The sequence below is a fragment of the Salvelinus fontinalis genome, chromosome 17 (genome assembly GCF_029448725.1).
Source record: "Salvelinus fontinalis isolate EN_2023a chromosome 17, ASM2944872v1, whole genome shotgun sequence".
Taxonomy (NCBI): Eukaryota; Metazoa; Chordata; class Actinopteri; order Salmoniformes; family Salmonidae; genus Salvelinus; species Salvelinus fontinalis.
In genome coordinates this window covers 31,170,511-31,193,010 of record NC_074681.1, presented here as the reverse complement: position 1 = coordinate 31,193,010, position 22,500 = coordinate 31,170,511, and the positions used below count along the sequence as shown (strand labels likewise).

Sequence of the window (22,500 nt, the reverse complement as noted above, 5' to 3'; positions counted from 1 at the left end):
AGCTTGTTTTCAAACATCAGTTGAAGGAATGAATAATGTAACATCTGACAACTGTTCCAACGTCTGTCTCAGGCTCACACATCGGAGAACAGATTCATCTATCAATCCAGGGTTTTTGTTTTCAGAATTTCTCCATATCCTGCAATATAACATGGAGCTCAACCATATACAGTATAACAGACTGACACCAGGGGAGCATCCCAAATGCCACCCTATTCCCTACATAGGGCACTACTTTTGACCAGACTCTGACCTGCATAGTGCACTACTTTTGACAAGGCTCTGAAAAAAACTACGTAATACACTATATAGGGAATATGGTGCTATTTGGGACACAGAGCTGTTCATTTCTCCTTGGCCTGGGCAGTGCCATACTAAAGCTATAAATAGGTCTTATTTCATTTAAACCCGACCTTGGTGGAACGTTTTTCTTATTCCTCCTCGTCTGTTTCATTTGGGGTTTTAGCAGGCAGCTAATTGAAAATCTCAGGGGAGGCCATTTTCATATGGGGCCTTTTTAATTAGGACTGATGGTGGTAACCACCAAGTCCACCCTGTAGAGTTGTTGGAATGTGAATGTTAGAGCCTGCGGTAATGGTGCGGCTGTCTGGCTGTCTGGAATGGGGCTGTAGCAGAGGGATGGGGGAGAGGCCTTTCCTGGTGGCTGCTGGGAGGGAAAGACAGACAGACAGACAGACAGACAGACAGACAGACAGACAGACAGACAGATTTTGAAGAATTGAGTGGTTATAAGCTACTCGACTAATAGCATGTTAATAGATTGGAAATATGACGGGATGGATTCCTGTATTTTTCTATAATGTGATTCCTGTATTCTTTTTGTATATTTTTCTATTGTGATATTTTATGTACTTAAACTGATGCAGAGTGGCAGCACACCATGTACTCTTTCCAGTGAATGGTACTGAGGGAATGGGTGCTGGTAAAACAAAGACCGACCTAATTGCCATGGTTATGGCTTGGACAGTCAGTGAATCAATGTCACAGGGAGGATAAGGATAAATAGTGAGATAAGATATCAACTGTAATGAAATTGCTTGTGATGTCACTCACAGCCAGTGTTAATCATTGTTATCGCTCTCCTAATGACTGGAGCATGTGTAGCCAGACGTCCTCTGACATTCGCTAGGCTACATCCCCAGCTGCATTGGATCGCTGCTCCCCAACAGATATCCTCATTCAGCCGTGACTGAGAAAAATAATCATTTGAACTCATGGAGTAAATGTTATAACTGTTTCAGTATTACTTAAATATTTCTCTAATAATATTTCAGTATTACTGAAATAACAGGTTGAACCCATGCTGGAATACAAAAATACTCACATTTTTCTACAGAAGGCCTTTTGTAAAGTAAGCCTTTGGTATTTCGTTGACGCTGATAGTAAGCAAACTGTAAATGTTAACGTGCGCATTATCAAACATTATAATACAGCAGTCAAATCCACATTGGTTGTGAATGTGCACACACCAAGGTAGTGTATAACAGTGACATAACTTTAGTGACGGCTGCCGTTTCCTTGGAGATGGTCAGTAACACTAGAACCTCATTCAAGAAGCAGCCTTTGGAATGTCTACATTTGAAACAGCCTAATAATAATCAATGTAATGTATATCATCAGAAACCAAAAGAAAATCCATTGTTTTGTAATGGCAGGTCTTAAGAAACATTAGCACATGAAAAACCTCTATTTCAAAAGAACAGAAGAGCATATTCGTTAGTTAACTTTGTAACTGTGCTTGTGTCCTTCCTAGGAACTGTGTCGTCAGCGGATGTCGGTCAAGCAGCCGGCGGAGCGTCCAGAGCCGATGCACAGTGTGGCGCCCCAGTTCAGCGACGGGGGGCCCATCGTCAGCCCCGCGGCACAAAGCTCCACCTCCTCCTGGTCTGAGGAACCAGTCCACTCTAACATGGACATCTCCACTGGTCACATGATCCTGGTAAACATCCGTACCACTACTGACTCACCCTATCACTGTCTGCCTGTGTGTGTCTCTCTCTCTACCTCTCTCCATCTGTCTTTCTTTTTCCATCTCTCTCTCTCTCTCTCTCTCTCTCTCTCTCTCTCTCTCTCTCACCTTACACCCACATTTCTATGAGCATGCTTCTTCCACGTCTTCTCTTCCCACATATTCAAATGTTCATTGATTGTGAATAACTCTGTCTACCATTGTGATTGCAGTGTATATCTGTTCTTCACATAGCTCTATCCACATGCATTACACGCTCCTCACAATATGTGATAGAAGGGCCCTGGGATGTGTTCAATAGGCATGAAGCTCTTAATTGCCCCTGAGATTTACACCAGGAATATATGAGACACACAGACACGCACGCACGCACGCGCACACACACACACCGGTCGGCCCTCTGAATGGAGCAGCAGTGTAAGGTGAGAGACAGCTCTGTGAGCTTCAGTCCCTTGGACAGCGCCCTGGCAACAGATAGTAATGTGTGCTGCTACTCAACTGAGCCCATTTCTACAGATTGGTCAAATTGTTTGTCCCTTCCTCCTACATACGGCAGTTGAATTATGAGAATGAAGTAAACCACGAGGCCGTCATTGGAGAGAAACTTCACTGTTCATGAGACTGCGGCTGGCTATGGTTGGTTGGTATATATTGGAGCCAGGCCAGGGAAGTGAAAGGAAATGACCCATGAGGCGTGAGCCACGCTTCCCGCCCTCCCACCCCCGGCTGTGCCCCACCCCCTCCATCATTCTAAATACCCTGCTTCATCACAATCTGCATGAGACTGGGGGAGGTCCAGGGGCACGCTCCTACTCCTCTCTCTTCTTCTGCCATGAATCTCCTCTTCTCCTCTCTTCTCTCCTACCCCCTCTCTCATCTCTCTCTTCTCATCGCTCTCTCAGCATCTCTCTCTCCTCTCTCTCCTCATCTCTTCTCTCTTCATCTCTCTCATATTTCTCTCCTCATCTCTCTCTCCTCTCCTCTCTCTCCTCATCTCTCTCTTCTCATATCTCTCTCCTCATCTCTCTCTTCTCATCTCTCCCCTCATCTCTCTCCTCATCTCTCTCTTCTCATCTCTCTCTCCTCGTCGCTCTCATCTCTCTCCCCTCATATCTCTCCCCTCATCTCTCTCTTCATCTCTCTCTCCTCATCTCTCTTTTCATCTCTCTCTCCTCATCGCTCTCATATCTCTCCCCTCATATCTCTCCCCTCATATCTCTCCCCTCATCTCTCCCCTCATCTCTCTCCTCATCTCTCTCTTCTCATCTCTCTCTTCTCATCGCTCTCATCTCTCTTGTCTCATCTCTCTCCCCTCATCTCTCTTCCCTCATCTCTCTCCCCTCATCTCTCTCCTCATCTCTCTTCTCATCTCTCTCTTCTCATCGCTCTCCCCTCATATCTCTTCCCTCATCTCTCTCCCCTCATCTCTCTCTCCTCTTCTCTCTCCTCATCTTTCTCTCCTCATCTCTCTCATCTCTCTCTTCTCATCTCTCTCTTCTCATCTCTCTCTCCTCATCTCTCTCTCCTCTTCTCTCTCTCCTCTTCTCTCTATCCTCTTCTCTCTCTCCTCATCTCTCTCTTCTCATCTCTCTCCCCTCATCTCTCTCTCTTCTCTCTTCTCATCTCTCTCTTCTCATTTCATCTCATCTCTCTCTCCTCATCTCTCTCATCTCTCTCTTCTCATCTCTCTCTCCTCTTCTCTCTCCTCTTCTCTCTCTCCTCTTTTCTCTCTCCTCATCTCTCTCTCCTCATCTCTCTCCCCTCATCTCTCTCTCTTCTCTCTTCTCATCTCTCTTCTCATTTCATCTCATCTCTCTCTCCTCTTCTCTCTTTTCTCATCTCTCTCTCGTCTTCAATTAAATGAAATTAAATTTGCTTTATTGGCATGACGTAACAATGTACGTATTGCCAAAGCTTACTTTGGATATTTACAATATGAAAATAATAAGAATCAAAATTGTCAAATATTAACAATAACCAAGGGTCAAAATAACTATACATTAAACAATAACAATAAGCATACAGTAGAGGACATGTGCAGGTTGATTGGTCTGTCAGACACTGTCCCTCATCTTATGGCAGGCAGCAATGTAGTGCGCTGCCAACCCACAGCTCTCTGCGTCCTCCCCCAACAGGACTGGTAGCCTACTCTCATCAGAGAGGTCTTTGAAACCTTGAATAAGGATTTCAAATTTGGGGAAATGACACTCTCTAATTGTTTTATATTTTTGACATTTTGCCAGGAAATGCAGCTCTGTCTCAGGTTCTGCTGTTGTGCAGTGGTTGCACAGCCTTTCCTGTGTCTACTCTTCTCAATGGCAAGGCTGTGCTCACTGAGCCTGTACTATCAAGGTTTTTCTAAGGTTTAAATCAGTAACCATGGTCTAATAGTTAGCCCATGGTGTACTGTCCATTTAGGGCCAGATAGCACTGCATTTTGCTTTGTGCTTGTGTTTCCCAATAAGCAATGTAGTTTTGTTTTGATTGTGTTGTAATTTGTTTTATTCTGATTGATTGGATGTTCTGGTCCTGATGCTTTAGTGTGTTAGTATAACAGGTTTGTGAACTCAGCCCCAGGACCAGCACTTGACATTGCAGGGCTTGGTAATGATATGAGAGAGGGTCACCGTATTTTAGATGTTTCCAAAACGTAATTGCTCTTTTTGAGATTGTATTTATTACTCTTCTCTCTCTCCTCATCTCTCTCTCTTCTCATCTTACTCTCCTCATCTATCTTATCTCTCTCTCCTCTCTCTCTCCTCTTCTCTCTCCACTCTTCTCCTTCAACTTTCCTCTTTCATCTCTCCCCTCTCTCTCCTCTCTTCTATCCTCTTTCATCTCCCCCTCTCTCTCTCCTCTCTTCTATCCTCTTTCATCTCTCCCCTCTCTTCTATCCTCTTTCATCTCCCCTCTCTCTCTCCTCTATTCTATCCTCTTTCATCTCCCCCTCTCTCTCTCCTCTCTTCTATCCTCTTTCATCTCTCCTCTCTTCTATCCTCTTTCATCTCTCCCCTCTCTCTCTTCTATCATCTTTCATCCCCCCCTCTCTCTCTCCTCTCTTCTATCCTCTTTCATCTCCCCCCTCTCTCTCCTCTCTTCTATCCTCTTTCATCTCTCTCCTCTCTTCTATCCTCTTTCATCTCCCCCCTCTCTCCTCTCTTCTATCCTCTTTCATCTCTCTCCTCTCTCTCCTCTCTTCTATCCTCTTTCATCTCCCCCCTCTCTCTCCTCTCTTCTATCCTCTTTCATCTCCCCCTCTCTCTCCTCTCTTCTATCCTCTTTCATCTCTCTCCTCTCTCTCTCCTCTCTTCTATCCTCTTTCATCTCTCTCATCTCTTCCATCCTCCTTCATCTCTCTCCTCTCTTCTATCCTCTTTTCATCTCTCTCCTCTCTCTCCTCTCTTCTTTCCTCTTTCAACTCTCCCCTCTCTCTCTCATCTCTTCCATCCTCCTTCATCTTTCTTCTCTCCTCTCTTCTATCCTATTTCATCTCTCCCCTCTTTCTCTCCTCTCTTCCGTCCTATTTCTCCCACCCTCAACAACAACAACTGTTACTGTGATCCATCTGCCAGTAAAATAATGCCAACTTTTTGATTGAGTGGTGTTGATGTTTCCCTCTTCTGTTCTTTTCCTATGTTCTGGGCTCTTTCTGAAAAGTGACTGTTAATCTAGCCACAGTGAATGTTCTGAGTAGTTTCCTCTGTCATATTATAAGACCAATCAGACCTGGACAACCATCTGAGGAGGGCTTATATTAAGTTATCACAGACAGTGCAGAGAGACAAACATGTCGTCAGTACCAGCAGTCCAAGCTTCACACTTACGCTACAGTACGTTGTAGAGTGATTCAAATTCTGGGGTTCAGAAAAAAACCTGATTGCTTACTAGGTTTATTCACCCCAAAGTAATTGCCTGTAATGCTTCAAATCCCACTCTATCATGATACCCGACTGATTTGTATTAGAGAATTGCCTTGCACCATCTTATCTATGTTAATGTATTACTTTGTCCCATGGTACTTGTTCAGAATCTGACTTCATACAGAGACTTGGCTGTGTCTTAAGCAGATGAACATACTCTATATATAAAGCACATTATCTTGTCTTTTGTTGCTGGCCCAGTAATTGTTCTAGATTATACTGCGTGGAGTCTATAGAGATTAGGGATTTGTGAAGCTGCCGAGTGGGAAGTTATTTAGAAGATAGCTGAGTATGTTACGTGAGGGTGTGTGGGTGTGGTGTAATTTGGAGTGTTGATTTACACCACCATTTTGCAGGCACAACGTGCCAAATATGAAGAAATATGCTGTTTAATCACTTTAATACAGGACAGGGAGCGTTCATGCTGGAAAGCACCATGTGTTCAGGAGTAAAATGTCTTAATCTTCCATGATACCCGCTATTCCATGGATGTGTCCCAAATGGCATCCCATTCCCTTTGTCATGCACTCCTTTTGATGGGCCCCTGTTCGAAAGTAGTGAATAGGAAATAGGGTGCTGTTTGGGACGCATCCCATACGAGCTTAAACCAGTACGAAGAAAAGTGTCCTTATTATAATGGTGTTGTTAGCGTCATGTGATGCTGCAGCTTCCTCACCGTAGTTTGGGATGCTGCAGTTGTACACAGTTGTTCCCGTCCCTTTCCTGGCACCTCTGTGTCTGCGTCCCAAACGGCACCCTATTCCCTACGTAGTGCACTCCTTTTGATGGTCATACGGTGCCACTTGTGACACATCCAGTCGGTGTAAAACCAAGCAGCTCCTATATGCACGTGTCTTCTCACCCAGGTGCTCTAGTCTAGTTCATTACGAGGCTCTAGCCCTGCCACAACGTCATCGATGGCCCTGAGCTGAACGCTAGCTCCTCATCGAGCGTTATTTCATTCTGATTTTATTGAGCATTTTTTGGCAGCTGTAAACCCAGCGGTAAGGGGATTAGCCAGTGTTTGCCTGACACATGGTGATCTCAGCACCTCCTGATTGGATTGCAATAATCCCTTTACACAGTACAAAACCCCATTACTCTGGCATTAACGCAGAGGAGAGTGTGGCTGTCTGATGCCCTGGGAGGGCTGGTGGAGTGGTAGGGGATGGAGGGGTGGAGGGGGTGAGGTTATGAAGGTGCTATTCGATAAGGGGGTAAATCAAGGAAGGGTCATGGATTCATGGCCTGCTAAAATATTGAGCCTGTTTCCCAGACTGTGTTCGGTGTGTCAGCACATAGTGTAATATGTATTGATATGATATGATATGGAGGCCGGGACATATTGGGATAGCGTGGGCAGGGATTAAAGTAGCATTGTTAAATTGTGTGTGTGTGTGTGTGTGTGTGTGTGTGTGTGTGTGTGTGTGTGTGTGTGTGTGTGTGTGTGTGTGTGTGTGTGTGTGTGTGTGTGTGTGTGTGTGTGTGTGTGTGTGTGTGTGTGTGTGTGTGTGTGTGGTGAACCTAGTGCTGATCATCCCTGTACGCTACGTTAAGGAGCTTCGCTTTTTCAATCACAGTGAGGAGGATCCAGTCAAGGGTGAGTCCCAAATGGCACCCTATTCCCTAACACCATAAGGTGCGCTATTTGGGACGCATATAAGATATCTGTCCAGGACAGATTCTATTTCAACAAATACCCCATATATCCTGTTAGGAGAAAGTCCATTAAGCCTCTCTAAGTACTCACCATGAATCTAGATGATGTTCTCCCCATTGTAATCTTATGTTATTAATAGAATGACATTAGGGCTGTCTCAAATGGCACCCTATTCCTTATATAGTGCACTACTTTTGTTTTGACCAGATCCCTATGGGTAGTATGGTAGTAGTGTACTACGTAGGGAATAGTGTGCCATTTGGGGCGTAGCCTTTTATTTTGTGTTAAAGAGATATTTCTGGTGAGTGTTAGATACTTGTTTGTGTATGGACCCTGGATCATCAGTGATGTCCAACAACCATCTCAGCCCAACTGTCCTCTTCCAACAGAGAGGAACAATAGCTTGTCTACCCTGATGGCCCCAGTGCTGAAACATTCTATGTTTCACATTTAGCTTTGACAATCTCATTAGCTGCAGTTAATCAAAGTCAGTGCTCCTGACTTAATTATGAATAGAGTAGGAGAGGTAATGGTCTTGGTTGAATGGCTTGTCATTTAGAGGAAACTATTCCTGTTCTTGACTAGGACTAGGACCACGTAGAGACCATAAATAAATGGGAGGAGGTTGGGTTATGAGCTCACTTCTCCTCTAATAAAGACACATACATATAGGAATCAAATGCCACAAAACATTTGCATTACTAGTATTAATATAATGTCTACAATAAAATGCTCCTGCTGAATTAAGAATACTCTATTTCAAGTCTCCTTATTGTGTCTACATCTTGCTTGTCATTGCTTCTTCTTGGCCAGGTTGTTATTGACTAAGCCAAAATGAAATTAAAATAAATCTCCTCTTCCTTCCCTAGTCTTACATTGTGGAGGAATACACACCAACTGATAAACAACATGGGTACAACTATAGTTATTTCATCCGTATTGAATCCAGATATTTTCTGTCCTCCCTAGTTTTACATGGAGGACCACCTGAAAAACCAAAATCGTCTGGAGAAGGAGTGGGAGGCTCTGTGTGCGTACCAGGCTGAGCCCAACGCCTCGACTACAGGCCTGGGGGCCGGGAACACAAAGAAGAACCGCTTCAGTGCCGTGGTGGCCTGTGAGTTCTGTTTCTCTTCTTTTAAAGGAGTGGGGCGGTCCCAATCCTTCCATGTTTACTGGATAGAGAGGAAAGGTAGAACGGTGTGTGCTGAAGCAGTGAATGGGATTTGAACCCATGCTCACAGCGGTATAGAGAGCAGTTCTCCTGCTCTCCAGACCTAAGACAGCTTTACCTTCATCTTGCACTTTGATTTGTCCCTGCATTATAGGTGACTGACCTCTGAGTTAAAATACTGTCTTAAAATGCTGTTAGATATCATGTTACTGTCAATTGCACCCATCTGACACTACTTTATATGATATATGGAGCAGGTTTATTTTAGGTTTCAGTGATGAGGTTATGTTTGAGGATGTTTTGATTATTTCAGTATTCCTGTACTTGAAACACACTGCAGGCAGGCCGGGTGGGGTGCTGCAATAATTCCTCCTTTCATATTTCAGATGATCACTCAAGAATAACCTTGAAGGTTGAAAACAGCCAAGGCAATTCCGATTACATCAATGCCAGCCCAATTGTAAGTATCTTTTCTGCTTTATACTGAGGGTGTGGCGTGCTGTACTGACAGCCCAACAGGGATTTAGAATGAACAAAAGCAAAGCAGTGTTTTACAATATAATATTTGATGCAACGGTTGCTTAGCTTTACTAAGATGGTTTGTATTGCTTATACACGCTGCGTTTCATGCGTTGAATATTCATTCTTTTTTCAATAAAAAATCAAATAAGGTGTGAATATTCACATGGGGAATGTTTGGGAAAGGGTACTATGAATGGTTCACCCTATTCATTATTGAAAGCACAGTTGATGTGTAAAGAACTGAGATATTACTATTATTCACCTTGAATGACGCTGATGTTGGTGTATGTGTTGTTGTTTACTGTTTGGCACGACTATGCAGTTCATTTTTGGGGGGTTTTGATGTTGCATATGCACACTAAGTGTACTAAACATTAGGAACACCTTCCTGAGTTGCCCCCCCCCCCCTTTTGCCCTCAGAACAGCCTCATTTTGTCAGGGCATGTGTTCCACAGGCATGCTGGCCCACACTAAATGTACAGTATATTCAGGTTTCGTTGATTACACATTGGCAGCTAAAAGCTGAATTGCAGTTAAACAAGCAAATACATACAGTAAGAAGTAAATCAGGATGAGGAGTGAAGGATTTTTTTCCATCAGGCTTATTTAACTTTTCCTGTTGGAAAACATCCAGAGTATAGGCCTAAATACAGTATTTTACACCTGCTTAAGTATCAAAAAATGATGTTTTGAGCAAAATGGTGTTCAGTAACTCAACTGTGAATGTCCAATGACCAAACATTTGTAAGAGAATGAGGGAAATAAGAACCATGTGAATTCAGTAACTGAGCATACCCATTTGAAAACGGTTGTAAATAAAACAACCTGGAGGCCGATCCAGAAGCATCCCGTTAAAAGAAGCAGGAACACTATGCATTTCAAATCCAGGGCATGCGTCCAAAATGGCACCTTATTCCCTTCATAGGGCACTTCTTTTGGCCAGGGCCCATAGGGATCTGGTCAAAAGTAGTGCACTATGTAAGGAATCGGGTTCCATTTGGGAGGCATCCCAGGCTTCGTCACACCAAGGTGCCAGGATGTGACTCACAACTTAACAGAAGAACCTTTTCCAAACACCGACCGACTGACAAGCATGATGGGTACAACCAGTTATACAGAAATACCTCTGCTTCTGGCAATTTGATTTCCTCACTCGCCCACGCGCACAACGTTGTTGTTGGCGCTCAGGAGAATGTTTGTCTGCAAAGTAACACTGTGAATCTTAAAGCAAAACTTAAAACGATATTATTATAAGAATTGTGTAACTGCCTTGTGATGGGAGCATAAAGAGCTTGTTATTACTTCTCTCTGCTGTAGGATCTCTGGTTTCAAGCTAATTCATCCTGAACTATTATTGCATGGCTTTGTTTTGAAGATATTACAGTACAGTGCTCCTGTTGGTTTTAAGTTGAAGTGTATGTCGAGTTTCTAAGGATGCTCTAGCTAGTCTTATGGACTCTCGCTTTCAGATCCTAACTACTAGTCCCTCACAATACATGGGGAACAAAACATCTGAGTCTGCCTCTCTCAATCCCATTGAATACCTTTTGAAACACCTCTGAAATGAGGCCCAGAACCCCAGCGAATCACCTGATAAGCCTCGGTCCCCCATGGTGCGTTGGTGACAGACAGACAGAGACAGAGCAGGGCTCTGCAATAACCGCCACCGACAGCCACCGGCCAGAAGGGAAGAAAGGCTGATAATTACAGCAACACAGACCCTGGCTGAGCAGAACAAAACAGCCATGATTACGCCTGTCGCGTTGCTGCTTGCTCCTCATTAGGTCCCAATAAGGACTAATCTCTCTCTCTCTCTTTCTCTCTCTCTCTCTCTCTTTCTCTCTCTTTCTCACTCTCTCTCTCTCTCTCTCTCTCTCTCTCTCTCTCTCTCTCTCTCTCTCTTTCGCTCTGTCTCTCGCTCTAGCTTTCTCTCTCTCGCTCTATATCTCTCTCTCTCTCTCTCTCTCTCTCTCTCTCTCTCTCTCTCTATATATATATATATATATATATATATATATATATATATATATATATATATATTTCTCTCTCTATATATAGATAGATATAGATATATAGATACATAAATCAATATTTATCTCTGTCTCTCTCCAAACTGGGTTCCTGGAAACCCATCAACAGCATCAGCCCCTCAGCCTACTGACGGCTGAATGGAGGAAACACACTCAGAATGTCATTAGCACCAACTCTCAGTTGGGAGACAGCAGACACTTGGATGTGTGGGAGAGAGAGAGAGAAATTAGAGAGAGAAAAAGAGAGAACAACAGAGAGAGTGAGAGCGACAGAGAGGGAGCTAGAGAAAGAGAGAGAGAATGAGAGAGGGAGAAGAGAGACGTACACTAAGAATGCGTACACTCAGTCTTCATCCCCCTCCCTCTCTCCCTCACTCTCTTTCTCCTCCCCCTCCCTCTCTCTCCTCCCTCTCCCTCTCTCCCTCACTCTCTTTCTCCTCCCTCTCCCTCTCTCCCTCACTCTTTCTCCTCCCCCTCCCTCTCTCCCGCACTCTCTTTCTCCTCCCCCTCCCTCTCTCCCGCACTCTCTTTCTCCTCCCCCTCCCTCTCTCCCGCACTCTCTTTCTCCTCCCCCTCCCTCTCTCCCTCACTCTCTTTCTCCTCCCCCTCCATCTCTCTCTCTCACTCTCCTTCTCCTCCCCCTCCCTCTCTCCCGCACACTCTTTCTCCCCCCCTCTCTCTTTCTCCTCCCCCTCCCTCTCTTTCTCCTCCCCCTCCCTCTCCCTCACTCTCTTTCTCCTCCCCCTCCCTCCCTCTCTCCATCACTCTCTTTCTCTCTCCTTCCCCTCTCTCTATCTTTCTCTCTGTGCTGAGTGTTCTGAGAGACTTTACACTGAGCCTCCGTATTGAGTCTATTTTAAAATGTTATATTTAACCTTTATTTATCTTGGCAAGTCAGTTAAGAACAAATTCTTATTTACCAAGGACACAGTCAGTTTCTATGTTGCATCAGATACTCCCCAAGGGTATTGCGGACGTTAGTTCTTCTTAGCAATGAGTCTGGATCTGAGGACCTCCCCAACAATTTCTAGGATGGAAATACATTCTAGACCGTCTGATTGGTCCCAAGTGACGTTTTGAAAATTGGTCATTGGTTTTGATACTCTAATTGGTTAGAGATGTTCCAATCATGGATAACTTTGTTTTGTACAACACCCCTCATTTTGACGTCATCACAAACAACTTCAATGATGGCAGTCTCAAACTGAAGTATGTAGCGAATGACAGCAACGGAAGAATTCTGTTTGAGTCGTCAAGCAAGGATATTGCATAAAACAGTAGACGTTTGTTGTATTTCTTTATTACATTTTTTTTAAAGGCCAAAGCTAAAATGTTTGACTCCTTGTTAGCATTTGTCATCATTGACAATTATATAAAATGTCTTAAAAGCACTTTACCATTTACAGCCCGTCTATTCTCCTCCATCCTTCAACAAATGCACTTTGCCGTGACAGTTTTTCCGCTTTAATTGAAATTCAAACATCTAGCTAGTTAATACTGTTCTTTTCTTCCCCCAGTTAATAAATTAAAGTTAAAAGTGTAATCTTCTGTGCAAACCCGAGTTCATTTAAAACATTTTATTATTTCAGTTCATAAAGCAACAGAATACTATTAAAGACCATTTTGTGTGTTCAAGCCTTGGAATTATCTGTCTTCTCCCATAATTGCTTCCAGCTAAATTGGCCTATCCAATTATTACATTTTCCATACAATTTGCATGGTAATAGGTATGACTGTCACTTACCTATTCTCGCATTCGCCCCACGTTTCTGGCCCACGCTTCTTTTCAATTTTCTTCGCACTCCAAGTTTGCGAGAGTTCAGCAGCCTTGTTGATTTAAGCACCGTAGAAGAAGAAAAGACGTCATTTGGATTTTAGATTCATAGAAAGGAGTTCGTGTCATGTTTTGGCTTTGATCATCATGTCTTGTCCCTGTGCTTCCCTCTGCTGGTCTTATTAGGTTCTTTCCCTCTTTCTATTCCTCTCTCTCCTCCTTCCTCTCTCCCTCCCCCGCTCTCTCTCTCTATCGTTCCGTTCCTGCTTCCAGCTGTTTCTCTTTCTCCTAACGACCTCATTTACTCTTTCACACCTGTCTCCTATTTTGCCCTCTGATTAGAGTCCCTATTTCTCCCTCTGTTTTCCGCTTCTGTCTTTGTCGGATTCTTGTTTGAGGTTAGCTGCTCTGTGTCCTTGTTCCGCCCTGTTGTTGTTTTTGCATTTGTCAGATGTTGCGTGTGAGCAGGTGTCTATGTCAGCTACGGTCTGTGCCTTCCTGAAGCGACCTGCAGTCGGTGGTCGCGTCTCCAGTCGTTCCTCTCTACTGACAAGAGGTTTTCAGTTTCCTGTTTTGGATTACCTTTGGATTATATCCAGGAACATCATTGTTTGTTTAAGACTGGAATAAAGACTCTGTTTCTATTACGTCGCTTTTGGGTCCTCCTTCATCAGCATAACAGAAGAATCCGACCAAGAATGGACCCAGCGACTATGGATTCTCTCAACACTACCGTCAAGTTCCAGGGAGCAATGCTCGGCAGACACGAGCAGGAATTGTCTGCTGCTCGTCATGCCGTTGAGACCCTGGCCGCTCAGGTCTCCGATCTCTCAGGACAGTTTCAGAGTCTTCGTCTCGTACCACAAGCTACTTCCTGGTCTTCCGAGTCTCCGGAACCCAGGGTTAATAATCCACCATGTTACTCTGGACAGCCCACTGAGTGTCGCTCCTTTCTCACCCAGTGTGATATTGTGTTCTCTCTCCAGCCCAACACATACTCTGGAGAGAGAGCTCGGATCGCTTACGTCATATCACTCCTTACTGGGCGGGCTCGGGAGTGGGGCACAGCTATCTGGGAGGCAAGGGCTGAGTGTTCTGACGTTTATCAGAACTTTAAGGAGGAGATGATACGGGTCTTTGATCGTTCTGTTTTTGGGAAGGAGGCTTCCAGGGGTCTGGCTTCCCTATGTCAAGGTGATCGATCTATAACGGATTACTCTATAGAGTTTCGTACTCTTGCTGCATCCAGTGACTGGAACGAGCCGGCGTTGCTCGCTCGTTTTCTGGAGGGACTCCACGCTGAGGTTAAGGATGAGATTCTCTCCCGGGAGGTTCCTTCCAGCGTGGACTCTTTGATTGCACTCGCCATCCGCATAGAACGACGGGTAGATCTTCGTCACCGAGCTCGTGGAAGAGAGCTCGCGTTAACGGGGTTTCCCTTCTCCGCATCTCGACCATCTCCTTCCATCGGCTCAGAGACTGAGCCCATGCAGCTGGGAGGTGTTCACATCTCGACTAAGGAGAGGGAACGGAGAATCACCAACCGCCTTTGCTTCTATTGCGGTTCTGCTGGACATTTTGTCATGTCATGTCCAGTTAAAGGCCAGAGTTCATTAGTAAGCGGAGGGCTACGGGTGAGCGCTACTACTCTGGTCTCTCCATCAAGATCCTGTACTACCTTGTCGGTCCATCTACGCTGGACCGGGTCGGCTGCTTCCTGCAGTGCCTTGATAGACTCTGGGGCTGAGGGTTGTTTTATGGACGAAGCATGGGCTCGGAAACATGACATTCCTCTCAGAGAGTTAGGGAGGATCACACCCATGTTCGCCTTAGATGGTAGTCCTCTCCCCAGTATCAGATATGAGACATTACCTTTAACCCTCACAGTATCTGGTAACCACAGTGAGACCATTTCTTTTTTGATTTTTTGTTCACCTGTTACACCTGTTGTTTTGGGTCATCCCTGGCTAGTATGTCATAATCCTTCTATTAATTGGTCTAGTAATTCTATCCTTTCCTGGAACGTTTCTTGTCATGTGAAGTGTTTAATGTCTGCTATCCCTCCTGTTTCTTCTGTCCCCTCTACTCAGGAGGAGCCTGGTGATGTGACAGGAGTGCCGGAGGAATATCATGATCTACGCACGGTCTTCAGTCGGTCCAGAGCCAACTCTCTTCCTCCTCACCGGTCGTATGATTGTTGTATTGATCTCCATCCGGGGACCACTTCTCCTCGGGGTAGATTATTCTCTCTGTCGGCTCCAGAACGTAAGGCTCTCGATGATTATCTGTCTGCTGAAGGCATTCAGATGGATCCCGCTAAGGTCCAGGATGTCAGCGATTGGCCTGTTCCTAAGTCACGTGTCGAGTTACAGCGCTTTCTCGGTTTCGCTAATTTCTATCGGCGTTTCATTCGTAATTTCGGTCAAGTGGCTGCCCCTCTCACAGCTCTGACTTCTGTCAAGTCTTGCTTTAAGTGGTCTGGTTCCGCCCAGGGAGCTTTTGATCTCCTCAAGAAGCGTTTTACATCCGCCCCTATCCTTGTTACTCCTGACGTCACTAAACAATTCATTGTCGAGGTTGACGCTTCAGAGGTGGGCGTGGGAGCCATTCTGTCCCAGCGCTTCCAGTCTGACGATAAGGTCCATCCTTGCGCTTACTTTTCTCATCGATTGTCGCCATCGGAACCCGAGGGGATTCTCCCTGAAGGGCGTGTTGTCGGGTTGACTGTCTGGGGAATTGAGAGACAGGTAAAGCAAGCACTCACTCACACTGCGTCGCCGCGCGCTTGTCCTAGTAACCTTCTGTTCGTTCCTGTCTCTATTCGTCTGGCGGTTCTTCAGTGGGCTCATTCTGCCAAGTTAGCTGGTCACCCCGGCGTTCGGGGTACGCTTGCTTCTATTCGCCAGCGGTTTTGGTGGCCTACTCAGGAGCGGGACACGCGCCGTTTCGTGGCTGCTTGTTCGGACTGCGCGCAGACTAAGTCAGGTAACTCTTCTCCTGCCGGTCGTCTTAGACCGCTTCCCATTCCTTCTCGACCATGGTCTCAGATCGCCTTAGACTTTATGACCGGTCTGTCTTCGTCTGCGGGGAGGACTGTGAGAGCCGCCAATAAACGTAGGATTAAGAGTCCTAGGTATTGTCGCGGTCAGAGAGTGTGGCTTTCCACTCGTAACCTTTCCCTTACGACAGCTTCTCGCAAGTTGACTCCGCGGTTCATTGGTCCGTTCCGTGTCTCTCAGGTCGTTAATCCTGTCGCTGTGCGACTGCTTCTTCCGCGACATCTTCGTCGCGTCCACCCTGTCTTCCATGTCTCTTGTGTCAAGCCTTTTCTTCGCGCCCCCGTTCGTCTTCCCTCCCCCCCTCCCGTCCTTGTCGAGGGCGCTCCTATTTACAAGGAACGGAGGATCATGGACATGCGTTCTCAGGGACGTGGTCACCAGTACTTAGTGGATTGGGAGGGTTACGGTCCTGAGGAGAGGAGTTGGGTTCCTTCTCGGGACGTGCTGGACCGTTCGTTGATTGATGATTTCCTTCGTCGCCGCCAGGGTTCCTCCTCGAGTGCGCCTGGAGGCGCTTGGTGAGTGGGGGGGTACTGTCATGTTTTGGCTTTGATCATCATGTCTTGTCCCTGTGCTTCCCTCTGCTGGTCTTATTAGGTTCTTTCCCTCTTTCTATTCCTCTCTCTCCTCCTTCCTCTCTCCCTCCCCCGCTCTCTCTCTCTATCGTTCCGTTCCTGCTTCCAGCTGTTTCTCTTTCTCCTAACGACCTCATTTACTCTTTCACACCTGTCTCCTATTTTGCCCTCTGATTAGAGTCCCTATTTCTCCCTCTGTTTTCCGCTTCTGTCTTTGTCGGATTCTTGTTTGAGGTTAGCTGCTCTGTGTCCTTGTTCCGCCCTGTTGTTGTTTTTGCATTTGTCAGATGTTGCGTGTGAGCAGGTGTCTATGTCAGCTACGGTCTGTGCCTTCCTGAAGCGACCTGCAGTCGGTGGTCGCGTCTCCAGTCGTTCCCCTCTACTGACAAGAGGTTTTCAGTTTCCTGTTTTGGATTACCTTTGGATTATATCCAGGAACATCATTGTTTGTTTAAGACTGGAATAAAGACTCTGTTTCTATTACGTCGCTTTTGGGTCCTCCTTCATCAGCATAACAGTTCGTCCACAAACATTTGGTTAACCAGGGTGAATGGTTTTGCACCCTGCATTAGCCCAATAGAGACCTTGAACGCTTCACTGGCCATCAAGACTATTTCTTTGGAAGGGCAGAGCAGGCAGCAATGCACTGATTGTCCTTGTTCTACAGCCATTGTGGATGTTACTTTAAATCAGCCTTATGCTAAAATTGCTCTTACAGATTGTTAAATTGCCTTTTACAATGTGATAATGATTCTGTGAAGTTTTCATTGGACCCGATAGTGTTGTTTCATTATGATTTAGTTTTATGTTTTGATTTGATCTACTTTTCGATGAGACCCAGTCTAAGATTACTATTCTTTCTCAAAGCACCTACGAGGGTAAACTTTGTGGTCCTGTACTTTATCAATAATTAAGTAATAACCTTTCTCTTCATCTCTCTCTCTCTCTCACTCTCTCACTCTCACTCTCTCACTCTCTCACCCTCACTCTCTCACTATCTCACTATCTCACTCTCACTGTCACTCTCACTCTCACTATCTCACTCTCACACTCACTCTCACTCTCTCACTCTCACTCTCACTCTAACTCTCTCACTCTCACTCTCTCACTCTCACTCTCACTCTCTGTCTGTCTCTCTCCCCAGATGGACCACGACCCACGGAACCCAGCCTACATCGCTACTCAAGGCCCTCTCCCCTCCACGGTGTCTGATTTCTGGCAGGTACACTCCTCTCTCTCATAAAATCAATATCTTCTCCAGTCTTTAACAAGAAGGGAACCGTGTTATTAGCAGTGTAATTCAAACTGGAGACAAGTGCTTTTTGTAGACGCCATAGCCTCCATATATACCGCTACACAATCTAGTTGCAAATGATAATCAAATACCAGTATCCATTATACATACAGATAGACCTGGTTGTGTCAGGCTAGGAGAGAAAGGGAGGTCGTCTTGAATTAGATTTGATTATTTCATGCAATCGATAAAGTGGTACATTATTATTCTACCTCTCTGATAATGGCACTATGTAGGGAATAGGGCGCCATTTGGGATGCATCTTCTGTCACCAGTATGCTACTTGAATTGTGCTACTGCGTGGAGGGAATGCCTGGCCCAGCATGAGGACAACTGAAGTATGTGCCTCCCCCTGTCCCCCCCTCTCTGCCTAATCCCTGTTGGAGAGGGGGGATGGAGGCTCTCTCTCTCTCTCTCTCTCTCTCTCTCTCTCTCTCTCTCTCTCTCTCTCTCTCCTCTCCTCACTAATCTTCTCCCTCTTGTCCATTCACTGGCCCTCTCCACACAGGATGCAGCTCTCTCTCTTCTTCACCTCTCTTTAGCTCTCTCCCTCCCCCTCTCTCTCGCTCTCTCTCTCTTTCTCCTTCCCCCGCTCTCTTCCCCTCTCCATCCCCCCACCCCCTCCCCCTCTCTCGCTCTCTCTTTCTCCTTTTCCCCGCTCTCTTCCCCTCTCCATCCCCCCACCCCCTCCCCCTCTCTCGCTCTCTCTTTCTCCTTTTCCCCGCTCTCTTCCCCTCTCCGTCCTTCCACCCTCCCCCTCTCTCTCGCTCTCTCGCTTTCTCTCTCTCTTTCTCCTTCCCCCGCTCTCTTCCACCCTCCCCCTCTCTCTCGCTCTCTCTCTTTCTCTCTCTCTTTCTCCTTTTCCCCGCTCTCTTCCCCTCTCCATCCTTCCACCCTCCCCCTCTCTATCCCTCGCTCTCTCTCCTTCCCCCACTCTCTTCCCCTCTCCATCCTTCCACCCTCCCCCTCTCTATCCCTCGCTCTCTCTCCTTCCCCCACTCTCTTCCCCTCTCCCCCTCTGTCTCTCGCTCCCTCTTTCTCTCTCGCTCTCTTTCTAACACCCTTTCTCTCCCCCGTCTCTTTCCCCCTCTCCCATAGTCATTAAGGCGACTCAGAGTTCAGAGAGCTTCCATATTCAGGCTTTAACTGAAGGGTATTTTTAAGTGTCCATTCCAGAAGAATGATGTTCTACAATCATCAAGGGCTGGTTTCCCGGACACAGATTAAGACTAGTCCTAGACTAAGAAGCACTTTCAATGGAGAATCAAGTAATAGCCTTGATGTAACTTCACATTTATTCAGGACCATTATAACTGTAGTTATTGGGAGGGTTGTTCAATGGGCTTAAAGCGGCAATCAGCAGTTGAAACAATACCAAAACGTCCTCCCTGCCCCTGTTGCGGTATAACAAATTGATAGATGGGGCTGGAGAAATGTTAACAGTCTCAAATTCATCAACAGACCTATGGATGCAAGGACTGACCATCCATGACATCACAATGTAGTTTTAACCATGTTTTGAAGCTATATAGGGCTTGTTTACATTTACTTTGTTGACAAACATTGGAGTAAAACAGGCTTATATTTTGGGTTCTGATGGGGTACAACAGTTTAAATACAATCGTCAGGCATTTAGAAGTTATATCCTTCTAGAATCAATGGGTACATACAGTATATGTTATTCATTTATAAGTTCTAAACTGGATGTAGCAACTGCTGATGGCCCCTTTAAGAGGATCTACTTTCATTAGTATCTTTATTATTAAATGTTGAGCCATAGGTGAAAACATCCTGGTAATCTGATGACTGTAACAATAATGTTTTATTAGCTCCATTAACCTGCCTGCTGTTTTTCTATCCTGCCAATGGCTCTCTGGAGCCTATCTCGTTTCTGGCCAACGGCAAATAAACTGGCTCTATGTCAGCGGGAAAAATACACCTACACAGACAGTCCTAGTTCTGGAACGACACAATAGGGAGAGGGACTGTCTCAATAACGATAATGTATTCATTTGTTAAGGGACAGATACAATTTAAACATTGACAGTCAGATGCACTGTACCGTCATGCTTTAGTGTGGGCTAATTTGCGCCGTCAACCCCCCTAGATATGTAGCTGTTTTTAAATTTTTTACCAAACTGTTTTAATATTGTTAAAGTTTTGACAAATGCAACCATTTCGAGGACTTTAATAAATTCACAGCGACTGCGAACAGTGTTTTTACCAAATGTCTTTTGGAAAGTAGATGATACTGTAATTTAGATGCAGACGACTCAATAAGATGAATGAACGGATTATAATGAACTATTTTAATCAAGCGTTTTATTCCAAAGAAATTGAGAACAATAAATATTCTTGTTTGTGTTGTTTTGTCTGTTTCCTGTGACACAAGTAAATGGGCTCCTACATAAAAGGGGGTTCAAAGTGTGTGTGAGAGCGTCTGAATAGAGTAGCGTGAGTGAGAGGCGGGTGTGTAGGCATGTCACGAGGCAATTATCTGGCGTTGCGTGTGACAAAATGGCGGTTCTCTGTCTTTTGTGTGCAGATGGTGTGGGAGAACGGCTGTGTGGTCATTGTCATGCTGACGCCCCTCACTGAGAGCGGAGTCAAACAGTGCTACCACTACTGGCCTGACGAGGGGTCTAACCTTTACCACATCTATGAGGTACGAGGCCGGGCTATCCAATGTCGGCTGTTTGATCAAATAGACCATTTTTACATTATTCTAGTTGTGTGTGTTGTCTGTTCTCAATTGAAATGTGGTTATAGTCGTTTTGATTTTTAAAATGCATGCGCTTGTGTAACAGAGTAATTCAGTAGAATTTCTTTTGTAAATGGACTCACTTTTAATTGTATTAATCTGTTTAATATAATTTAATACAGTAATACGAACTTTCTATAAGGTGCACTACATGTTTAAAATCTAGTGCACTTATAATGGCATGAATAAGTGTGTATTCAGAGATAACTCTGACCATAGAATTCGACCATGTGAACTCATTCTACTTCTCTGACTGACATTACTTCCTCTTTTTGTAGGTTAACCTGGTGTCGGAGCACATCTGGTGTGATGACTTCCTGGTTCGAAGTTTCTACTTGAAGAACATGCAGACCAACGAGACGCGCACCGTCACGCAGTTCCACTTCCTCACCTGGCTCAACCAGAACGTTCCTGAGTCCAGCAGGACACTCCTGGACTTCCGCAGGTAGGACTTCCGAGAGTCAGGGCTATCCTCACCACTATCAAAAATTTCAAAAATCCAGAGAACTTTCCCAAAATGCCCAGATTTTCCAGAAAGCCTGAAGCAATCTGGGGAAAGTTTCCAGGAAATTTTGGGGAAAGATACCAGATTTTTGCAGCCATATTATTGTCAGATTAATATGGTATCAATAAGGTACTTTGTGGTATTAAACTTATGGTTCCCTTTTAATATTCTCTCTTATTTTCCTCCCACTTTACGTGCCAGTCCCGTATAGTACTATCACTACTATGACTCAGTAATCTCTTTATTGCTAGCCCTGCTGCTCTCTAAGGTCTACCGAGGAAACTTTCACATAACAGAACAAGTCTGAGTAGTGTGATGTTATATAGCCTGGTGTTATTGTATTTGTGGTCCACACTCATGAGGTGAGATCTTCTGGGGAAAGACAAGGGCCAGGATATGTGGTCAAAGAAAATATACTGCCATCGAACCACCAACTGTGGTGAGTGTAGAAATATTGTCTTTTATCACGGGTGAAGGAATGGTGAGGGAAAATAATGAGTTATCGCTCAATTTCTTATCGCATGCAATTGCAGTAACACTTGAATCTGAATATTGGTTTGTGGTTTCGACATAATTTATCACACTTGAGGGTTCGAGAACATAAACTGATAGCTAATTCCTCTCTCTGTATGCCGGCATGTATTTAATTAACATGATTTACTTTTGATTGAGCAGCACACTCTTTTTTCAGTTTCTTAGCTACCTACCTGTTTTGGTTTGGTTATTCCTTCTGTTATTTTGCCAGCTAATTAGCGGTTGCCAGTGTCATTTTTGTGATGTTGCAGCTAGTAATATGAGCCCAGTTGCATAGTCACAAAAGTGATCATTGGAAACTGTGACTCTGCAACCAGGGGCCTTGCGGAACCCCCCTCCTCCTCCTACCCCTCTCCTCTCTCTCCTCAGCCTCTCCTCTCTCTAACGACCTCTCACCTTTTGCTTGCTCATGATTTGCTTGACTTCCTCTGACTGATACTCTCTATAAGCTTAACTTCTCTAAGGATCGCCTCCCTCCTTTGAATTTCCCCACTACTCCCCCAACAACCCCCCATTGGTGATCTGCTGTTGTCCTATGGTAACTTGGTTCATGGTGGGATCTGTGGGAGCGTAACATTTTCTGTCAATTTACTTTTGATCGATGAAGGAATACTATTAATTTAAATCCAATTTATTAAAGAGATTATCATTGGGGATTATAGCGAGAGCATGAAACAAATCCTCGGCTTAAGTAGTCAGTTT

General features: G+C 45.0%; 1 protein-coding gene across 2 annotated transcripts in view; it reads left to right on the top strand.

The window, feature by feature from the left end:
- LOC129814156 (receptor-type tyrosine-protein phosphatase N2-like) overlaps positions 1 to 22,500 on the top strand; it is a 151,678-nt gene that overhangs the window by 116,640 nt on the left and 12,538 nt on the right. For both annotated transcript variants that reach the window (XR_008753236.1, XM_055867000.1), the window contains exons 16-21: positions 1,775 to 1,960; positions 8,540 to 8,687; positions 9,131 to 9,204; positions 17,849 to 17,926; positions 20,544 to 20,663; positions 21,038 to 21,204. Coding sequence is in view for 1 of the 2 variants with exons in the window: in XM_055867000.1 (XP_055722975.1) it covers positions 1,775 to 1,960; positions 8,540 to 8,687; positions 9,131 to 9,204; positions 17,849 to 17,926; positions 20,544 to 20,663; positions 21,038 to 21,204 (773 nt within the window). In the remaining variant the exon portion in view is untranslated. The remainder of the gene's footprint in view (positions 1 to 1,774; positions 1,961 to 8,539; positions 8,688 to 9,130; positions 9,205 to 17,848; positions 17,927 to 20,543; positions 20,664 to 21,037; positions 21,205 to 22,500) is intronic.